This window comes from Pieris brassicae, chromosome 1, assembly GCF_905147105.1.
Source record: "Pieris brassicae chromosome 1, ilPieBrab1.1, whole genome shotgun sequence".
NCBI classification, from domain to species: domain Eukaryota; kingdom Metazoa; phylum Arthropoda; class Insecta; order Lepidoptera; family Pieridae; genus Pieris; species Pieris brassicae.
In genome coordinates, this window is record NC_059665.1 from 2,569,321 (window position 1) to 2,590,230 (window position 20,910).

Consider the following 20,910-nt stretch of genomic DNA (forward strand, 5'->3'; position numbering starts at 1 on the left):
TTTTAAGTGAAATTGCCATTAATTATAGTATTAAATAAAAACTCAGTCACCTGTCATACTAATTATACAGGTAATATGATAAATTGTACAAATGTTTACAAATAAAGGTTATTAAAAAACAGTACCTATTATTTTAATGTGTGAAAATGGGAAATTATATTTATACAAACGCGGAAACTCTAAAAAGCCTCGCGAAGTGCCATTCGTGGGCTTTTGTTTCAGCCTAATTGCATTTTAGCTCGCTAGCTTTGCGTCTTTAATTATAACTTGCGAATTTATATTAAAAACAGGTTTAAACCAAACATTTTGTTTTTAATTAATGCAGACTTGGTAAGATAATTAAGTAACTAATAATGAGTGAAATGGATTTAACCTTTGTTACCTGTGGTGAACATTAACTGGTAAATTTATGTTATTAATAAATTTTAAAAATATGATTTTTTTTGTATATCGAATGAAAGACTTCCCGAAGTTTATTTTTATTTAGTACTGATTTAGAAAAGAGTCTGTGTATAAATATAAGGAAATGAAACACTAAACGTTTTAGATAAATGCATTTAATAAGGCGTAAATATCACAGGGCTTTGATCACTAAGCTCATATAACTTCTTCCAGCGATCCCCACGTTTTCCCACACCGCACTTTAACGGGTAACGGAACGTGGAGACTAATTGTGGTTTCCATAACTCTTTTTAACAGTTTTATAAACACCGCTTTGTTTGCTTCTGGTACTTCATAAATTAATTCATCGTGCATTTGAAGGATTAAGTGGGGTTTGGAATGATTATCTACAGCACACATGGCAGCCTTGGCTATATCTGCAGCAGAGCCCTGTATCGTTGTGTTAACCGCTTGTCGCTCTGCAGTACCTATAAATTCAATTTTTTTATAGAACAGGGTGCAAACGGCCGGAGGCTCACCTAATAATTGATATATTCCTTAGGAATGTGAAACAAGAGTATAAACAACTAACGCGTGCACTCCAGATCGTTCTTAAATCTTTTCTAAACGTAAACTAATATATATATATAATTAGCTGAACTGATGTTATGTTGTTTGGATCAATGATGTTATGTAATTGTTAAATCTCATTTATACACACATAACTTTGTGTGTAAAAAGAATACAGGGAAAGTATAATATATTGATAATAGTGTTACAATATATACAATTTTTCAGCGTTATTGTGCAGCGGAAGTAGTATGTCTGTAACCATGGTTACGATGTTATTGCCATACAAAAATAATGACAGCTATGGTATCAAATACCGTAATAACTTTTTCTTTATATCAAAAGGTCGTTTAGGTTAAAAGTAAAGTAACAAGTAAATATTTATACACTGATACAATAATTCCCGAATTGACGTAAAACTTTTGACATATAGTCCTAACTGTTGATCCCAGACGGAATATTCGATTAGCATGGTTTGAAGTTCGAGTAGAGTTCGTTCGGTTCGATCAAGCAAAACTCCGCTTAGAGTTTTGAAACTTTAAGAGAATAGATAAAAGGACCGATGATAATGAGAAGCTGTAAAGAGCAAAACTGTGTCATATACGTCTGAACATTTAAACGTCTCAGGTGTATTGTTTCAAATTGTTTCTTGACAATGTAAGGTTTATAATTGTCAGTATAACTTAAATATGTAATGTAAAATTGTAATTAACTCGCGACAAAACTAAATATTAGCCGGATTTAATGACGTTTACATACAAAAAAATAAACAATGGTGCTACAACCTTTTTAGGTCTTGGCCTCAGTTTTTGTATCTGTTTTATGATCATTTGTCAATCTAATAGGCAATTACGTAATCAGCATCCCGTGCATGACAGCACCGTAAACTTTTTCTAAGGCAAGCCGGTTTCCTCACGATGTTTTCCTTCACCGTTCGAGCTAATGTTAAATGCGCACATAGAAAGAAAATCCATTGGTGCACAGCCGGGGATCGAACCTCCGACCTCAGGGATGAGAGTCGCACCCTGAAACCACTAGGCCAACACTGCTCGTTTATTTACATAAGTGTATATTTGTCTATTTACGCATAACTAGTGGGTCCATGTGGATGTAGTGTCAAATTTGGCTCAGTTACAAATTACCCGAATCGTAATGGTCCCAAAATTAGCCTAACTAACCATTAATTTTTATACTGTTCATACGCTTTGAATGTTCATTATAATATACAAATATTTCAATTAAATTTTAATTTTTTTTTACAAAAAATATGATAAAATTTATGAAATGGCAATTTTTTGCTACCTAAAAACTCCTTTTTTATTTCTGTGCAAATATATTTCATGTGTATCTATGTATTTATTTATCAATAAGGATGTCTGTCTGTCTGAGGAAGTTGACAGATACATCATAAATACCATCATCATATCTTTAAATTATTTCACAGATTTTTAACAAAAGTATGAGTCACACAACTAAAATTAAAAATGAACACCAATTTAGAGTAGATAAATATTGTGTGTCAATATTGTTACGAAGACGGGTCGACTGCAAAGTTTCAAGATTATTCCACTACTTAGAGAACTTTTCAGCAGGCTGAAAAGTGATTTCTGACCGTTTCAGGATAGGCTCAATCACATATTACTTAATTGTAATTTCCATAATGTTAACTTAGTTTTCAGGAGGCTGAAACCATTTTCAGTCGGTTTCAGAACATGTGTAGTAGAGTGGTGCAGTTTTCAGGAGACCCGTTTTCAGGCCTACGTTTGATGAAGGAATATTCTAGACCAAACTTTCTAGGTGTGAGACAAGGACGAAATGATACGAGAGAGAGAGAGAGAAGATCAGAACTTTCTCGAAACTAGACTGAGCACTCTAGAACGCCGTACGACAAGGACGGAGCAACGTGCGAAAGAGACAAAGAGTGCGGATGTTCTAGAATTGTGCAATCGCTACTCAGTAGCAAGCCCGCCTAGAGAGTTCTTGAATATTGTTTAGAATTATTCCCAGGGATATATAAACGAGCCGAAACGCGACTAGTCACCTTTAGTTTTGAATGCGGTAACAAGAGAGAAACACCGAAGCGATAAAGTGCGAATAAAGTGAATACAAGTGATAAAATACTGTGTGAAGTGTGCAGAAGTGAAATAATTAGTGACTGTGTTTTTGTGTGTTATTAGTGCATCTCTGCAATTAATTCGTGCCCATAAATTCCTCATTGATTTTTCAAGAAATAAATCCTTGAATAAATCTACGGCATTTTCTATCTGATCCCCTAGCTCGTAACAATATGTAAAAAATGTGTCTCTCTGTCTTCAAATAAAAATCATAAAAAGTACACTAAAGAAAATTCGAGTGGTTTCTTTGAAATAAACAACACAGCAGATATATGAGTTAAATTACTCACATCTCTTCGACGGTACTTGGCTATTAATATCGGGTAGATAACGTCTACGTTTCATCAAAGTCTCTACAAAGCCCTTACACCGACACTCGTCTATAACGTTTTGGGTGAATTTCTTTACTTCTGGATATGTTTTGTAAAAACTGTCCATGAACACCGCGGCCTCCATTTCTGACACGTCAAGATGCTGCGACAAAGTACGATTGCCCATTCCATAGAGGATACCGTAGCAGAGCTTTTTCGCTTTTTGGCGAAGATCGTCGTCTACCTGCAAACACTTGAATTTTTATATAATTCTTCATCGAATGAGAGATTTTTTAAACCATTGAAGACTGAAAACTCGTTTAAGGTAATTTAAAGTAAATATACTTAAGGCAATCTTTTGTGGATTCGGAAGAAAGTACTTGAATGAAAAACTGTGAGTTATAGTACGTATATAATTATTATTCTAATTTTAAGTGGGGCAAAGTTAGACTGTTGAATATACATATTAATAATAAGTAACATACAAACTATGAAGTCGCTTAGATACAGACTCGAATACAAGCTCCTTTCATCCCGATTTAAGCAAGAATACAGACTATTATACAAAATTAAAAACAATTGTTACCTGACTTTCGGGTATACCGCCCCAAGATGCCGCAATTGACTTGAAAACGTCAACATCAGCCGCCATAATACGCGTCAACACAGCATCTTTACTATAGTGAGTTAGTATCCGCATCTCCAGCTGGCAATAATCCGCCGAGACAAACACAGAACCCGGCGAGGCTTTGAATATATTCCTACAGTTAAACTCTATCACGTCGTCACAAGGTTCAAAATCGCCTAGTTCAAGGTATTCGAGGGGTATAGAAAACATTCTCGGCACATTTTGTAGGTTCGGCTCGTGCATACTAATTCGTCCGGTGCAAGTGAACATAGTGTACGAAGGATTTATTCTGCAAACCAAATTACTTATTCATACCCCAACCGGAAAATGTAATTTTGTCGAATGCTTGAAATAACTTTGGCATTTCCTAGTATGGGGGAGTTTTCGTGCTTTATTTTAAGACTAGTCCAAACCTAATATTTGCAACTAGTGATAGGTCCGTACTCAAAGTCAATTCAGTAGTAGTAAATTATTTTTCGTACATGAAATTTGATGTAGATGATTGTCACCTGAGACAATAATTGGAACCCCGCTTTCAAGTTCCTCAAACTTTAATATAAGTTCAATCAATATAATTTATTATTTTCAAGGTTTAAAAAATTAAGAGAAATATAAAATATGTCCTGTCCCGGCTTTGCACGGTTGGATGTTTATTTTGTATAGTAATAAGGAAATTTAATATAGCCTATTTAGGATTCTAATAGTGATTTTTTCAAATCAGTCCAGTAGTTTTGGAGCAATGGAAAAAACACAATCAAATCTTTCTTTAAAAAAATAGTGTAATACAAGTTTACACATAGACTATAAGAGAAAGTATTTTATTTGTATTAAAATAAAATACATTAATGGCGCTAAAACCTTTTTAGGTCAGGGCCTCAGATTTCGGTATCTGTTTCAAGATTATTTGTTAATCTTATAGGCAAGTAGGTATTTGCTTTTTGGGTCTAAGGCAAGCCAGTTTCCAGCCAGAAGAAAGTCCACTGGGGATCGAAGCTTCGACCCCTTAACTAGGCCAACACTGCTCATTTTATTTGTATTACTCCAGAATTAATACGAAATAATGATGCAGTGTTGTTACATCACCACATGACGCCTAACAAATACCCTGGATACACCAACGTATGCATACATTGTGGACTGAAATAAACTAATTTAATTCAGAACACGTGAATTCAACAAGTATTGAACAAGAAATATTGTTGAAAAAGTACAAAATAAAGGCTACAGCGATCGTTTGTTTCGGATCAGTGCCATAAGCTCGCGGTGTATAGTGAAACCACGTACGTAAACTTTACACAGACTGATGAATGAGGACAATGTTTATAACTGATTTTTTTTCTATTTTAATCAAATTATTTTTAATAGTGGATCTTTTAAGAATTGATTTAGTATAACACGTTTGTACAACAACCTTTAAGAGTTTTGTTTTATTTTTTACTTAATTAATATTATTCATGTAACAACTAAGATTTTACTTCCTCTGGTGTTTTTTTTAAGTCTGTGAGGTTTTTTAAAAAATAACCGGAAATCGAATCAAAAAACTCTAAGCCAATATCCTTACCAGTTGACCAGCACGTCCAGGCTTGCTCCATGATTCCAATAGCCATTTTATTCCTATAAAAGAATTCAGTATTAGAAGATACTCACCTATTTTCCTTGCTATAGATGTGAGCCTTTTCCGTGAGTGGATATAGAGTTTTAGTGAGAATCGAGTTGAGTTTCCTCCAATAAATTACGATGCTTGCCATTGGACTGTTATGCGCAGTTAACACGCTCTTTTTCGTGCTCACTTTGCGACCTCTGTATATACCAAGCAGCTGAAACATTACTATTAATGTGGCCATACGTAAAAACACTGTTAGAATTCAATTAGCGTAAGTTACAATACTCCCATAACTTCGAGTGCTTAAAGCAATAATTATAAGACAATTTAAACGAATAGTACTGACAATAACATTTTAATAAAAATATAATACGAGTAGGCTGTCCAAAATACATTTTTGATGACCCGATAAAAACTTTATCATAATTTATTAAACCAAAGTAAGCGCGCAGTGTTCTTATATTACTAGAAACCAGAATAAATAATACACTTAAATTTCTTGATGTTTACCTTAGCTACATCCTTGGACGAGTTGAAATTGAAGTGGTATCCGCATATCTTATAAGCTTTCTTTTGTAGGACTTCTTGTGAGCTTTTTACGTCTATCAACAGTTGAGACGCAAGCTCCTTATCAACCATTATACCCTGGTATTCACTTAGTGCAAGGATTCTTAATATTTGATTTTCTAAATCTGTAACAGGTTTTATGTTAAATAATTTCTATGAAACGTTTAAATAACTATAATAGAAATTTATTTAATAATGACAATTATGTTTAACACTCATAAATGTTCGTATCAAAACTAGATGTTTAGTTTTAAAGAACAGAAAAATATTAAAATATAATAGTTATAGTAATATAATGGTAGATTTTTGTACGGACAACTTAGTGCCTTTTACATAATTTAAATCTATACATTTTCTATAGTTAGAAGGAAAGTCAAAAATCATTTATTCATATAGGTAACACATTGCAAACTTATGAACGTCAAAAAAATATACATGAAATGCTCATTTACTGCCAGGTCTCAAATCAAGGGCGTATAACGGAAGAGAAGAACTGGCAATAAACTCTCCGCCACTTTTTTTAATCGCCCAGTTTTTTTGTATTTCACAACGTTTGTAAGGAGCTGCAACCAATACACCATGTTCCACGTTACATCTTAAGTAATAATAATATAGTAAGAAGCGAACTTGTGCTTCCGTTTATAAGTTTTCCATACAAAAATGTAATCACGACAATTAATGTATCTGGATCATAAATTAGTTTATCATAATTGTATTAAAACTTAGTTAAAATTATAAGAAATTCTCACTCATTATATTTGGCGCAAATTGGTATCTATCTAAAAGAAACTTTTCCTGTTTCGCGGCGACATTAAACACTAGCCAGGCTTTAAGACAGGAATCTTCGATTTTATCTAATTTATTATAACTCTTTTCGGTACTGTTGACTATAATTTTCGTTTTTGATAAGTCCAAGTCACAATATTTCTTGGCCTAAAAAATAGTTAAATTAAAAATATGTACATATATCTGTGGCGTTATGCAGTCTCTAAAAGTAATTGCGGTTACTTAATTATAAAAGTACGTACCAATTCCTGAAAACTTGAGAAGCCTTCTTCACTTTTAATAAGCCATTCCGACAATAGGACATCGGAAAATATTTTATTCAATTCGCATTTAAGTAAATTCATTAAATCTAAATATAATTTCATCACTGATATAGATCTTATTTTACACATAGTGTTTGTAAATGTTTCTTTAAATTTCAATGTAAACTGTTGTATATCAATACTAGACAAATCTAAGAAAATACATTGATACGGACTATAAATAGTTATGGCATAAGTAGATGGTTCAGATTTCTTTATGTTATTGAAAATAGTATTTCCAATCAAACTTGGTGGTACATTTTGAGTCGTTAATAATACTAAACCTGCAAACTCAGAGCTATGGAGAACATTTAGATGTCTAATAATATCACTTTCTCTAAGTATATAACATTCAAGATTTTCATTATTCACTAGAATGTTAAATACTTTTGATTTCCTTGATTTCATCTTTAATTTGTTATGACTAGATACGATTTTCAAAAATGATTTTGAATCATTCTTTACTTTTTTCTTCTTTGCCAATGGTTGTGTGAAAGTTTCAGCTCGCTGAGTCCTTTTTAATGGGCTTATAAAATCTTTTTTAACCCACAATTCCTTCACTTCTTGTGTTGATATTTCTTCATTATCTTCATTTTTGGCTTGGCTTAATGTTTTTTCGATATTTTCTGTTTTAATATCTTTACTATTATCTACATCATCATCACTATCATCACTTACGTAAAACAATCTTATGTTTTCATCATTATCAACCACGGTGGTTTTAAACGCTTCCAAAATTGAGCTAGAATTAATATTTAAATAATCAGAATGTGACGTTTTCTCACATTGAGATTCCATTTTTGTATCAATTACAGTATTAGGAATCGAATCTATTGGCAGGCTGTCTTCAAATAGACTAGAATTGTCACCTTCAGATGAAAACAAACTAATGTCTTTCAAAATTTTACTATTACGTTTGACTTGGCATGTCAAACTTTTATTGGAACAATCGATATCTTCAAGTTCACCAAAACTTATATTTGGTGAAACGATTTGAGCTGTCAGCTTAAATTTCGAGATATTGTCCAAAGCAGTTTCATTTATTTGTAATGAATCCCATAAAATATCAGGTTCCTTACTTTGAACAGTTAATTCTTCTTTTTTCTTTTCATATTCTTCTTTAAGGACAGAGACATCTTTGTTTTCATTAATATTATTACGAATTTTACACTCGCTTTCCAGTATGCTTTGTGCTTTAGAAACCATTAAAACATTCTCTGTTGTACTTTCTGTTTCAAGTTCGTCTTCCGTGCCAGTAAGTATACTTTCTGACAGTTTGTTTTCTGATTTTAATGAACATCCTATCTTTATTTCGTCATCATTAACCTTAGAGACCGTATCAACTTCACTTTTCAGGACTGGATTTTCGTGCAATGTTTGAATAGTATTTTCTTCCCATTTTATTACTTTAACTCCAATTTCTAATTGCAAATAATTTCTAGCTTCTAAAATCAAGTTCTTTGCAGCCTCCCTTGCAGTCATACCACAATAGCCAGTAATCCATATATTTCTAATTTTATTTCGTTTTCGGACGTCTGTGTCGTCATCTTCTTCGCCGCCTTTTTCACTTTGAAAAGGCACGGCCTTATGCAAAGCATTTTCAATAAAATTCACATCTGCTGAAGCGATACTTGAAATTGTCTCAAATCCTGCATTGTACAAGGTTCGAGCTCTTACGCCATTTAATGAAGTTAATTTCATCAACTCTAACAGTTCTGAATGGACACCAAAATGCAGTCGGTCTTGAAATTGCGATATGAGCAATTCCATATTTTTCCAACCCAATTGTCTGCTAAAAGCTGTGACCATTCCTGCAAAAATAAAGCTATAATTTATGTTATATAAGTTAAAAAGTTACAGTCTGTGTAAACTAGATTACATTTACAAATTGCAGCATATATTTTGAATTTCCCATATCCGACGAACCGTCTACAGAAATTAACGTCACTAGTTGCTCTGTGTAAAGACTGAATAAACCCATTTTCGCATTAATACAAATCTTCGATTTAATCTTACGTTATATTATAACGTACATTTGGTTATAACTTATAACCAAATATATTCTTAAAGATATATACCTGCAAAAGTGGCAGCAGCTTGTTGTAGACCTTGCAAAAAACCACGGGCACATTGAAATTTCGCAGCCACTTCCGGAAGAGGCACTTCATTTACTAAATCTTGCAATGCTAAAGCAGTATAAAACCTAAAACCGCGATGAAATCAATATTCTTCAATAAAATAAATCAGTGGCGCTACAACCTTTTAAGGTCGGGCCTCAGATTTCTGTAATTCATGATAATTTATCAATCTAATAATAAAGTAGGTGATCAGCTTCAGCCTGACATACGCCGTTGACTTTTTGGGACTAAGGCAACCTGATTTCCTCATGATGTTTTTCTTTACCGTTTGAGCGAATCTTAAATGCGCACGTAGAAAGAAAGTCCGTGATGCACAGCCGGGGATGGAGCCTACGACCCATCGTTGGCGAGTCGTGTGCTTAAGTCACTAGGCCAACACTGCAAGTAGTCTTCAATATGTAAAAAAATATTTGTCTTACTAGTTAATATATAAAATACCTTTTATGAACATTTAATTTCTTTATAGATGCTGCTTTATTTCCTCCTCCACCTCTTAAACATCGAATAATAAAGCTCTCTTGAACACCAACAAGCTCTCCCACTCTTTTCATAGCTATTGTAAGTGATTCCCATAGTGTAAGTAAATGAAGCCAATCTAAATCTGCCCATTGACTACTTACACTGTATGGGGTAACTAAATAAATAAGATGTAAATCAGTTTCTAGTACTATACATTGTCGAGCCTTTTGTAATTCACAAAACAGAGATAATCCATCATTTGGTGCCATGCTAGAAGACAAACATGCCTTTCCCAATGAAGTAGCAACATAACGCTCTTCATCATCAACTTTTTGGAACCTTATAAGTTCATAATCAATTAACTGTTTTAAAGTATCCTTTAGAAGAGAATTTGGTGAAGAGTCTGAAGACTGGTTAAATAATAAAGTACACTTTGAATACAGTTCCAATTCAGCTTTAGTGCACACAGCTTGACTAGCTATCATTTCAATAACTGCTCTCATGAATTTATCCTCACATTCAATACAACTTTTTACTGGATCTAGATTTCCCATCATAAGATCAAAACCAGCCTTTTGTTCTGACTTTGTGCATATAAGTATACTTTCTCCTTTTGTATCTTTACCCATTCTACCAGCTCTCCCAACCATTTGTTTATACGTTAAAATATTAATAGGCTGTCTTTGAAAAACAGGTGACCTAATAATTACTCTTCTTGCTGGTAAGTTCACTCCTGAACTTAATGTAGATGTTGCTACCAAGACTCTTATAGCCCCTGATTTAAAAGCTCCCTCAATGATATCTCTTTCATCAAAAGTTAGACCGGCATGGTGATATGCAACACCAAAAGAGATAACATTTTTTAACACTTGATCTAAACCAACAGGACAGTTGGTAAGTTGTTCTAACACTTCTCCAATAATATATGTCTTAAGTTGTTCACGTAAGGTCAAGCCAATATTTTGGTCACTGCAACCTAATTTAAAAAACGAAGAGGCAATACACTGAGCCAGATTTTCACATCTACTTTTTGTCATGCAGAATATTAATACTGAACAACCATCCTTTATTGTGTCCAAACAAATATTAAGAACATTGTCACTATCATTATTCTCAGTCAATACTTCTACAGTTCCTGCAAGCTTACCATTCTTATCGAAATATTTGTTATCAACCAAACAAAACTCATCTAGAGGAATTGGCCTAAACTCTGTAACATATAGTTCACCATCTAACCAATTTGACAAAACTTCTAAGTTTGGCAGTGTAGCAGACATGCCAATAATTTGAATTTGTACCTCTTCTAACTGAGCTGAAATATACTTCACTTTAGTCAGGAGAAGCTCTAAAATATATCCTCTATGAGGATCACCAAGTAAGTGTAGTTCATCCACAATTATAGCCCCAAGATCAGAGATACTTTTATCATCTAGCATTTTATTAACTAAGCTATTGGCTTTTTCTATGGTGCATATAGCAATATGTACTGCTTGAAGCCCACCAGGAGGAGACAGAGATCCCATAAATCCTTCAACACGAATCCCTGAACTAGATAGAATATGTTGTAAGTAAAACATTTTTTCTCTAACTATAGAAACAAATGGCAGAATTACGATAACTTTCTTTTGTCTCTCAAGAACAGTCTTTATGGTCAATATTTCCGCAACTAATGTCTTTCCAGCAGACGTTGGAGCAGAATAAACTAAGTTCTTACAGTTAAATAATACTTTTGGATTACTTAAACATTCAACCTGCCAATCAAACATTGTATGAATCCCTTTTTCTGCATATTTTATTACGATTTCATTAGGCAGCCCCCAGTTTTTCAAATCATTCTTGTAATCATTATTTTCTTTACTACTTTTCGTTAAAACATTTGTATTATAACTGCTTGATTCTAAGCTGTTTAATTGCAGCGTCTTTTTTTTACATTGAGTCGAAACTAAAGAAACGTTACATTTATTATAGCTTTCTTTTTGCTGTGATACATATTCTTTTACTTCTATTAATGAGCATTTTACATTAAATGAATTGTCAAAACAGTTATTCAAAAACGAAACATTTTCAGCTAACACTTGAGTGTCTAATGCTTCACAATCCATTATTTTATACTTTCTACTATACTATATAATATTATTCGATTTCATCTGTGTCCAAATATCAATCTAAAATATGATTAAATCTAATTTACATTAATATAAAATTATAAATCACTACAGCTACAACGTTAATTTAAACAGCTGATAGATGTTTATTGTTTGATTGATGTGTGTGTTCAGTCCGGTTCAACTTCAGTCACAACTCACAGTGTATCGGTGAGTAGACAGTAAAGATAGACCTTAGACTAGTGACGTTTTTATGTTTCACTTTTGATCAACATGACACACACATTTGACAAATGATATTAAAAATAATACAACCACAGTCTAAATTCAGACTATGCAGTCACAGATACAAATTTTATTTACAATTTCAAAGGCCGTGGTTTTTATGGTAAAGGTATTATTATTTAAGCTTAAATTAGTTAAGAATCTTGTTATTCGAGATACCCAGCTGTAAAGTCTATAAATACTTGTATATTACATGGGCAGGTAAGTGTTGTTAAATAAATGAATACTGAATCAAAAGCGGATAGGTTAAGAAAAATGATAAATATAATATAATAGTTAAAGAAAATAAATAAGATTTGACAAATATTTATAATCATTGATTAATCGATAGTTCATCACCTATATATGGCGCGTTTTCGACGGGAGGCATTGGTTGGCCTGAAGTGATCCTGTGACCGCGCGCTCTCCGCCCTCTATCTCGAAAACGGTTCACGGTATAAAAATTAAAAAAAAAAATTGTTGAGAATTTTGTATTTTACAATTTGTATAAACAGAAATAGCAAAAACCCATAGGAAATGAGATATTTACAAAAAAAGCGCAAAAAAACTTATTTTTGTGACCTTTGACCTTAAAATTTAATAGTTGCGTACACCCTACCATATGTAGGTTTTGAGACAACTATTAGGGTGTCAATATACAACTATTTACAGACTTACAGCTGGGTAACTCAAATTCCGAGGTGAACTTACTAGAATGACTGGACTGTTTTATAAAAATAAAATAACTTTAGATTTTCATAGATCCATCAGATTTTTAACAAAACGTTTTATTTAAGTCTTTTTATTATCAGTTAATAGGAAACTACAATATACATTTTAAGAAGGGTATATATAATTTAAAGTATTTATTTAAAACGCAATTATTTCTTGATATAATTTGTAATAAGGTCAGATAATCCCTATAAATAAAACTAGCTAGTTGAGATCATAAAATTTTTGTGGCACTGCCTTCTTTTCCCTCAGTAAGAGCTCTTGATTCGTGAATAAAGGCAGCATAGTTAACACCCTGAAAAGTAAATTACTATGATATTAAATAAGAATTTTACTAATTTATATAGAATGACAAATTACCCACGTTAAATTTGCAAAAAACATTTATGTATACAACATTTTTATGTATATGATCAATGGTTACCAGTAGTACTCTTATGGGGAGAAAATCACAAAGTTCTAGGCATAGAGCAACTCTTAAATTAATATTATTTGTACCTGTTGCGTTGCTGCTCTTATAAATCCCACATTAGCAGAAACAGTGAGGGCTTTAATCCTATGGCCAAAGTTGAATACTGTTTTTGACCTTAGTCGAACATTGCCCCTTACTTTCAAATTTTGTCTGGGATAGTCATCAGGTCCTAAAACAAGACTTGTATTTGGTCCAAATGCTTACTAGAGAGAGAATGTGGTCTGTGGAATGGTTCACAGTCACAATTTACACTTAAAATCCTTATCATTGCTCAAATTTGCAAAAACTATTATAATAATTATTTGCAAAAGATTTATAATTTTATAACAAAATCTTTAGACAAAATATAAAGGATAATTTTTATACAATTTCTTTTTGGATACAAAATGTAATATTAATACCAACCTCCATAGTCATCATTGTATATAGTCAACAATTCTTTTAAGTCCATACTTCTTTTCTTCTCCATAGGTCCTCCTAAAGTTTGTACTATTTTTTCAAAATTATCCCAAGCCGTTCTACAGCAAACTAACCTTTTACCTAAAATAAAAATAAATAAGTAGTACATAAAGAGTTACTTTACCTGGTTAAATAAGCGAATGTTTTAATGTTAACGCCATCTAGCGTGAGACACAATACTGTGTATTAAAATAAACATCATTTCGGAGTTTAGGACCAGGGCTATGGTAACCTACAGAGTATGGGGCCCCCGGAGGCTTGGTCAAGATGCCTTCACAGTAGTGTATGTAGAAAGTCGAAAAATAAATTTGAATGAAAATGTGTCAAGAAATTTTGTTTTCGACACTCTACATACACTACTGTGAAGGCATCTTGACCAAGCCTCCGGGGGGTTACCATAGCAATACCTAGGAGTGTTTAGTAAGAACTGTATATATATACTGCACCATAAACTTTAAAGAAGAAAATTAATATATTATATAAAATAAGGAGACATTAAGTAGTACTTGTAAGATGAAACGATTGGCCGTTAAGAACTGGCATTTTCTAATAATAAATCAAGTTTTAAGGTCAGAGCTATTCTTTCCACAGTTTTACAATAACTTATCATTTTTATCTCTCACTTCATAGATCACATATTTATAGTTTGTAAGAATTCAGTTAGTTAGCAGTAGATATTACATAAAATACATGCTGTTTGCCTGTTAATCACTGTGGTGTAAAATTAGGTTTTATTGTTATATTGGTTTTTCCTTGATGTAAGTTTTCAGTGTAATGTGCGTTGGCAAACCCTTTATTAATAATTAAATAAAGTATAAAAGTACTGTAATTTACCTTCAAACAATTTATCTAAAATTGGTTTTACAGGCCTTTCATCATCCCAGGCTGCTTGTTGTGTTAACACATCTTGTTCAAACAAGTATTTGCAGTATCCATTTGTCATGTTACTAACATATGCCATCATAGCAGTGACATCTAAATTAAGAGTATTAATACCAATGTCTATATCATTTGAGAAGATTCCTGCATTTTCATTTGTACTAAAATATTAACATTAAATTATTTAAAAGTACATTTCTACATACCAAAATTGAATACTAATTTGATAAATTCTTCTACCATTTGGCAGTAAATTAGGCTAACATTATTTTAGAAAAAAACATTCACGATTTAGATGACTTTTCGGGAAAGGTTGTAATAAATAAAGCGATTACAACTGTTGCCTATTATATATAGCATATAAATTTAACAGGAAATAAGGTAAAAACAGAACCTAGTTCCACCAGTGTCTTCAGCTGATGATGAATCTGAACATTCATCAAAATAATTAGTAGAGTTTGGCAAAATTTCCCCACTTACAACAATCCCATGAGATTTCAGCCTATGAGCCAGATTCTTTTCAATACCACTTACAAACTCGAAAATGACCTGTAATATATAACATCATATATTCAAGGAATTTGACTTACTCCATAGCCATATTAACTATTTGTTTAATTTTTTACTGTTAATTATATTAGTTAATTAATCTTATAGTAAATAATAAAGCCAGGGTTTTACTTTACACCATAGCTTTTTATCCAAAATAAAAATATTGAGTCCTGAGTAGCTCTTGGTTGGTAGTGTTTAACATCAGTCTAATTAACTATAAAGAATGTTTGATTAAAGAAAATTAAATGATAAGATGCCAAATCTGATGTTTAAATATAAAAGTATTTTACTATCTGCAATTTCAAAATATGTGTATACCTTTGGGGGTTTAAACATACAGGGATATAATTGTGCACATTCAACATAATCCCCTGATTGATCTTGCTCCATATGATGCATTTCCTTCACTAAGTGCTGATAATGATTTTGGATTTCGAGCTATGACTGTAACAAAAAATGCAGCGGTGCTACATCAACCTTATTATGGGTCTTGGCCAAAGATTAATTCCATTCCTTCAATTGATTTTTTATAACAAGTAAAATTTTGGATATGTATGTTCTTAGCATTGTACCCGTCTGTGGGATGTTACAAATATATTGAAAATAGGTTGTGAGATGAAAGAGATATTAAAACCTAACATGCTGCTACTTTTTTTAGTTGGTTATTGGACCTAAAGAAAAAGTCAACTTTACAGTCTGTTTTACAATGTAAGGCAATAAATTATTCTGAAAACAATACAGGGAACACTGCACTTTATTCACAAATAGAATAAGTAACTATAAGTACATGTTTAATGTATTCAAAAAAAGCATTATTCAGATTAAAACTATACCTTTAGTCCAAATTTTTCCATTGTCACTTATTATATCTATAACAAGTTTGCTGTCAGCATTAATGTGAAATATTTTACAAACTGATACTACTCCTGGTCTAAGAGCACAGTTAACCATTGCACCCAGATGCCTCAGATTTGAGCATGACAACTGTTCTACTTTACATTTTTTTGATTTTTTTAACTAAAATCATAAGTAAAAGTTTCTGATAATCATTTTGTCTTATTTTGATATGATACTAAGATTTAAGTTTGTTCTGAACACAGAAAAGGTCTATAAAAAAAATTATAATTATGATCTATGTTTAAGAAAAGTTTATTCATTAACACATATAAGGTCCTACTACACTATTAATATGGCTAACTGAAATACAAAACAACAACCACAGTTTTATAAGACTAAGGCACAATACATTAATACATAAACACTTTAAGACTTTTAATACATTATTTCAACTCACTCTCATTAAAAAGTCCATTTCTTGTTGAATTTTTCTCTGTAATTTAGGTACTCCTTCTACAATTTTAATTATCTGTAATCTGTCTATCAAGTCCCGTGCATACTGTATTTTTTCCTCCAGCATACAGATTAGTTCTTTTGCAGTTAAGCTCATTTTACACTCCAATCTTTTCCAAAAATATTATACATATAAACAATGCGGCAAACCCAGGTCGCAGGTTACTGCAGCTTCGAGCTAGTCACAGCGATCATATAAATTATATTACATTAAGAATAAATAATTTTGAAGTAACTACCGCGCACAAACAAATTATTTCATCACAATATGTATCTATTGTTTTCAAATCAGATTTGTGTCACGAAAAATTTGTAAGGTAGTTTTATGTGTATGCGGAAATATTAAAAATATATTTTGTTTTTCTTTGCTACCATAAAACCTATCTATATAGGTGTGACTTTAGTTTATTACATTAAACAACCTTATTTGCTTTTTATGAGGTTTCATCACTGTAGGTTTTTTTATCAACACCAGTCACCATATATATAATATATCTATATATTTTTTTCATGAATAAATAAAAATATTTATGTCCACAAAGTACAGAGTAACGGACGTTAATTCATACTAGATAGTTCAGAATTAAGTATCACTCGTTAAGTATCCTCTATATCATGGTCATTCAAATATATAATGTAATATGTTTTAACTTAGCTTTGGTAGCTATTATTGACATTTTGTGATATAATATTCAAAGGAAAAATTTTGTATTCATTTTATTAAATTACCATCTTCCATGGGTTTACAATTTTTATCCGTTTACGATTGTCCACAGATAAGAAGTTTCATAATTTGATTTCCGGTGAATAGTGAAAATGTCACATCTATTTACGTTGCTACTAGAATAAACACTAGTTAGTATAAATAAAATAAAAAAATACTTTTTAACAAATGGTTTAATTTAGGCTTAAGGCATACTTCTACATTGTTGTAAAATAAAAGAAGAGTGGTTTGTTCACCCGCCAGAAGCCGCCATGGTGGCCACACATCTTTCAATTTGACGTCGTTCGAGGTCACGTGGTTGTCGTTTTTCGGTCCAATCACTGAAGCTTCACCATTATTTAACATAACCAAACCTAACTTTGAGAAATGGCTGACGATAAAGAAGTGGAGAAAACTATTGCTGAAGACTTGGTTGTCACCAAGTACAAATTAGCCGGGCAAATTGTGAACCGTAAGTTATGCCAATCTAAATGCTTTGTTCGCAAAAACTAAATGTTTACTTTTTGTTTGAATGAAACGCGAAAGGTGGACGCTGGACGCGTGTCATCACCACGCGGACATTACCGCTTTTTCCTTTCTTGCTATCATAAACCTGCGTATAGAATCTTATTTTCTTAAGACATCTATTATTTTCAGGTGTCCTGGAACAAGTAATTGCTAAATGTGTTCCCGACGCCAGTGTCAGAGAAATATGTGAATTTGGTGATAAACTTTTGTTAGATGAAACTTCTAAAGTATTTAAGAAGGAAAAGGATTCTAAAAAGGGTATTGCGTTCTCAACGTGTGTCTCCGTAAACAACTGTATTTGCCACTTCTCGCCTATCCCAAGTGAAACTGATTATGTCTTAAAGCTTGGAGATCTTGCTAAGATGTGAGTTCTATTAATTTCTCAGGCGATTGGGTAACATTAATAATTTCTTTATAAATATCATGTTATATAGATTTCATGAGTTTTGGGATTTGTAACAAAGTTGATCATGAATGCACTAACATGGCTGTTTCTCTGCCTTTAAATAAATATGTTTACATAAATTAAAAATTTATTATACTTCTACTTAATCCACTTGTTGTGCAGAGCTACTAGTACATATATTATATTTTATTGTTGTATACTTTAACAGTGACCTTGGAGCTCATATAGATGGATTCATTGCGGTGGTGGCACACACTGTTGCAGTTGGTGGTGGAGAAGTATCAGGTCGTGCTGCTGATGTCTTGCTTGCAGCTCATCATGCTAGTGAAGCCGCCTTGAGGTTGTTACGGCCTGGTAATGAGGTTTGTTACTCTATATCCTTTCAGCAACTTGAGGTTTGTCAAATGGTCATGTATTGTTGTACAACATAGCCATCATTTTTCTTTCAGAATTATGCTATAACTGATGTTGCGCAGAAAATAAGTGCAGAGTATGGTTGTAAGCCTATAGAAGGAATGCTTTCTCACCAGCTGAAGCAGTTCAGGATTGATGGTGAGAAGAGCATTATTCAGAACCCAACTGAAGCACAGAGAAAGGAACATGAAAAGGCTACATTTGAGACATATGAGGTTTATGCAATGGATGTTCTTATTTCTACTGGAGAGGGTGTGGTAAGTAATACTTTCAAGTTACTTCTTATGATAACTAGTACAATTTTAATTATAATTTTTTGTACAGGGACGTGAATTGGATACTAGATGTACAATATACAAGAAAACTGATGAGATCTATCAATTAAAATTAAAAGCATCAAGAATGTTTTATAGTGAGGTTTGTATGCTCTTATATGCAATAACTTGTATTTGAAAAAAAATATAAAAACAATACAGTGTATGTGCCTTCTTCATTCTTAAAAATATTTTTTTTATTACATAAATATACATAATTTACAATTTCTTTACCTATATAGTAATAAAAATAATTGAAAATCATTAAATAAAAACATTTAAAAAGTAATATAATTATATTTTTTGTTATAATTTTTCCCAAAAACTTCTGCACAGTGCTACCAGTGTGGTATTGTTTTTCTATTTGGGATATAACAATGTAATGTGTTTGAACCAGTTTACTTTTGAGTAAATTGGTATAGATCATTACCACATTTATATAACAACCAAAAATTCTTAAGAAATTGTTTTTTATCTACCTTATTTATTTTCAAACCCTCTATTTATTCTCAATGTAGGTTCGCAACAAACACGGATCAATGCCATTTAATTTACGAAGTTTTGACAAGGAAACAAGTGCAAGACTGGGAGTTGTTGAATGTGTCAACCACAAGCTTATAGAACCTTTCCAGGTATGATTAATTATTAAATAACTTTAACATATGAGATCTTGATTATTATTATATAGATTAATAAATATAATCATTTAGGTCCTTTATGAGCGTCCTGGTGAGTTGGTGGCACAATTCAAGTTTACGGTGTTACTGTTGCCAAGTGGCACTCATCGTATTACTGGCCTGCCTTTTGACAAAGCTCAGTGCAACACTGAGCGTACAATCAAGGATCCAGAACTCAATGTAAGTAGAAGCTACCTCAACAAGTAACAATTAAAATAAATAACTTATATTCCCTGATATCTTTCAAAGCATTCTTATTGCATTGAGTGTTTTGGTACAAGCTCAGGGAAAAGAGATGTAATATTTTTGAGCTGACTTGTTTTGTGACATTTCGGTTTGAACTATTACAACATTTGATTGCTATCTTATCTAGGATTGGTGTTGAAAAAATTAACCTTTTATAATAGAAATAAAGTCATAATTATTCTTTAACAGGCCCTCCTCAACTCATCCGCAAAATCAAACAAAAAGAAGAAAAAGAAAGCTGGAGCTGAAGAGCCGATGGAAGTAGAGACAGCTGCCTAGCGACAAAACTGCTATTTTATGGACCTTGCAATAAACTGCTTTTTAACTCAGATTTTAACCATACAATTCTCCCAATTCCAATTTGTATAACCTTTAAAATGAGGAAACTCTTTTTATTAAGTGCATTAAAGATGTGACCACTGTGATGAAATACATAAACTTAAGTCTGTTTTAGTGGAGTATACACCAGTTGAAACTAAGAAACAAAACTTTTATACATTTTTTACTTTCAGATTATTCTAATTAGAAGAATCTATGCAAGTAAATGGTAGAAGTATTGCAAATTAAAATCTGTTTTAGAACCTATATCAAGCAATCCTTTAAAAACAACTTGACTTATTTGATCACCTGCATTAGGTTAGTTCTTTGTAACTGTAAATATTTCACATATAAATTCTTGTTTGGGCACAAACTATGATTGATATTGAATGATTGTGAAATTGGTGTCAAAAGTTGTTAATCATATAATAAAATTTTGTCTTAGTTAAATTTTTGTATTAAAAATTCTTTATACTGACACTGGTTAGCTTCAGTGTTGGAATATTGTGTAGTTCTAGTTTTATAACTATGAAAGATTGAGAATTTATAGAATAAACTAATTACACTGTTTGTAAAATCCCTGACATGAATTAAATTAAAACGACAACAATCATTGTTGACTGTCTTTCTAA

General features: G+C 32.1%; 3 protein-coding genes across 3 annotated transcripts; 1 reads left to right on the forward strand and 2 right to left on the reverse strand.

Moving 5' to 3' along the window:
• Positions 1–572: 572 nt before the first annotated feature.
• LOC123710665 (DNA polymerase theta) lies at positions 573–12,147 on the reverse strand. Its single transcript, XM_045662717.1, has 9 exons — positions 9,839–12,147; positions 9,341–9,465; positions 7,203–9,073; positions 6,924–7,107; positions 6,118–6,299; positions 5,652–5,821; positions 3,963–4,293; positions 3,356–3,620; positions 573–869 (listed from the first exon to the last, which is right to left on the reverse strand). Exons 1-9 carry the CDS (start codon positions 11,959–11,961, stop codon positions 598–600), a joined length of 5,523 nt encoding a protein of 1,840 aa, XP_045518673.1. The 5' UTR covers positions 11,962–12,147; the 3' UTR covers positions 573–597.
• A 674-nt stretch (positions 12,148–12,821) lies between these two features.
• On the reverse strand, positions 12,822–17,207 carry LOC123714216 (UPF0415 protein C7orf25 homolog). The gene is given in 9 exon segments (XM_045668413.1): positions 12,822–13,255; positions 13,459–13,601; positions 13,838–13,972; positions 14,726–14,931; positions 15,165–15,319; positions 15,641–15,704; positions 15,706–15,766; positions 16,156–16,339; positions 16,617–17,207. Coding segments are annotated over 9 exon segments (1,182 nt in total). The 5' UTR covers positions 16,770–17,207; the 3' UTR covers positions 12,822–13,174.
• A 452-nt stretch (positions 17,208–17,659) lies between these two features.
• On the forward strand, positions 17,660–20,910 carry LOC123713249 (proliferation-associated protein 2G4). The gene is made up of 8 exons (XM_045666840.1): positions 17,660–17,847; positions 18,033–18,267; positions 18,518–18,671; positions 18,759–18,980; positions 19,048–19,140; positions 19,556–19,669; positions 19,748–19,894; positions 20,150–20,910. The coding sequence occupies exons 1-8, from the start codon at positions 17,763–17,765 to the stop codon at positions 20,237–20,239; spliced, it is 1,140 nt and encodes a 379-aa protein (XP_045522796.1). The 5' UTR covers positions 17,660–17,762; the 3' UTR covers positions 20,240–20,910.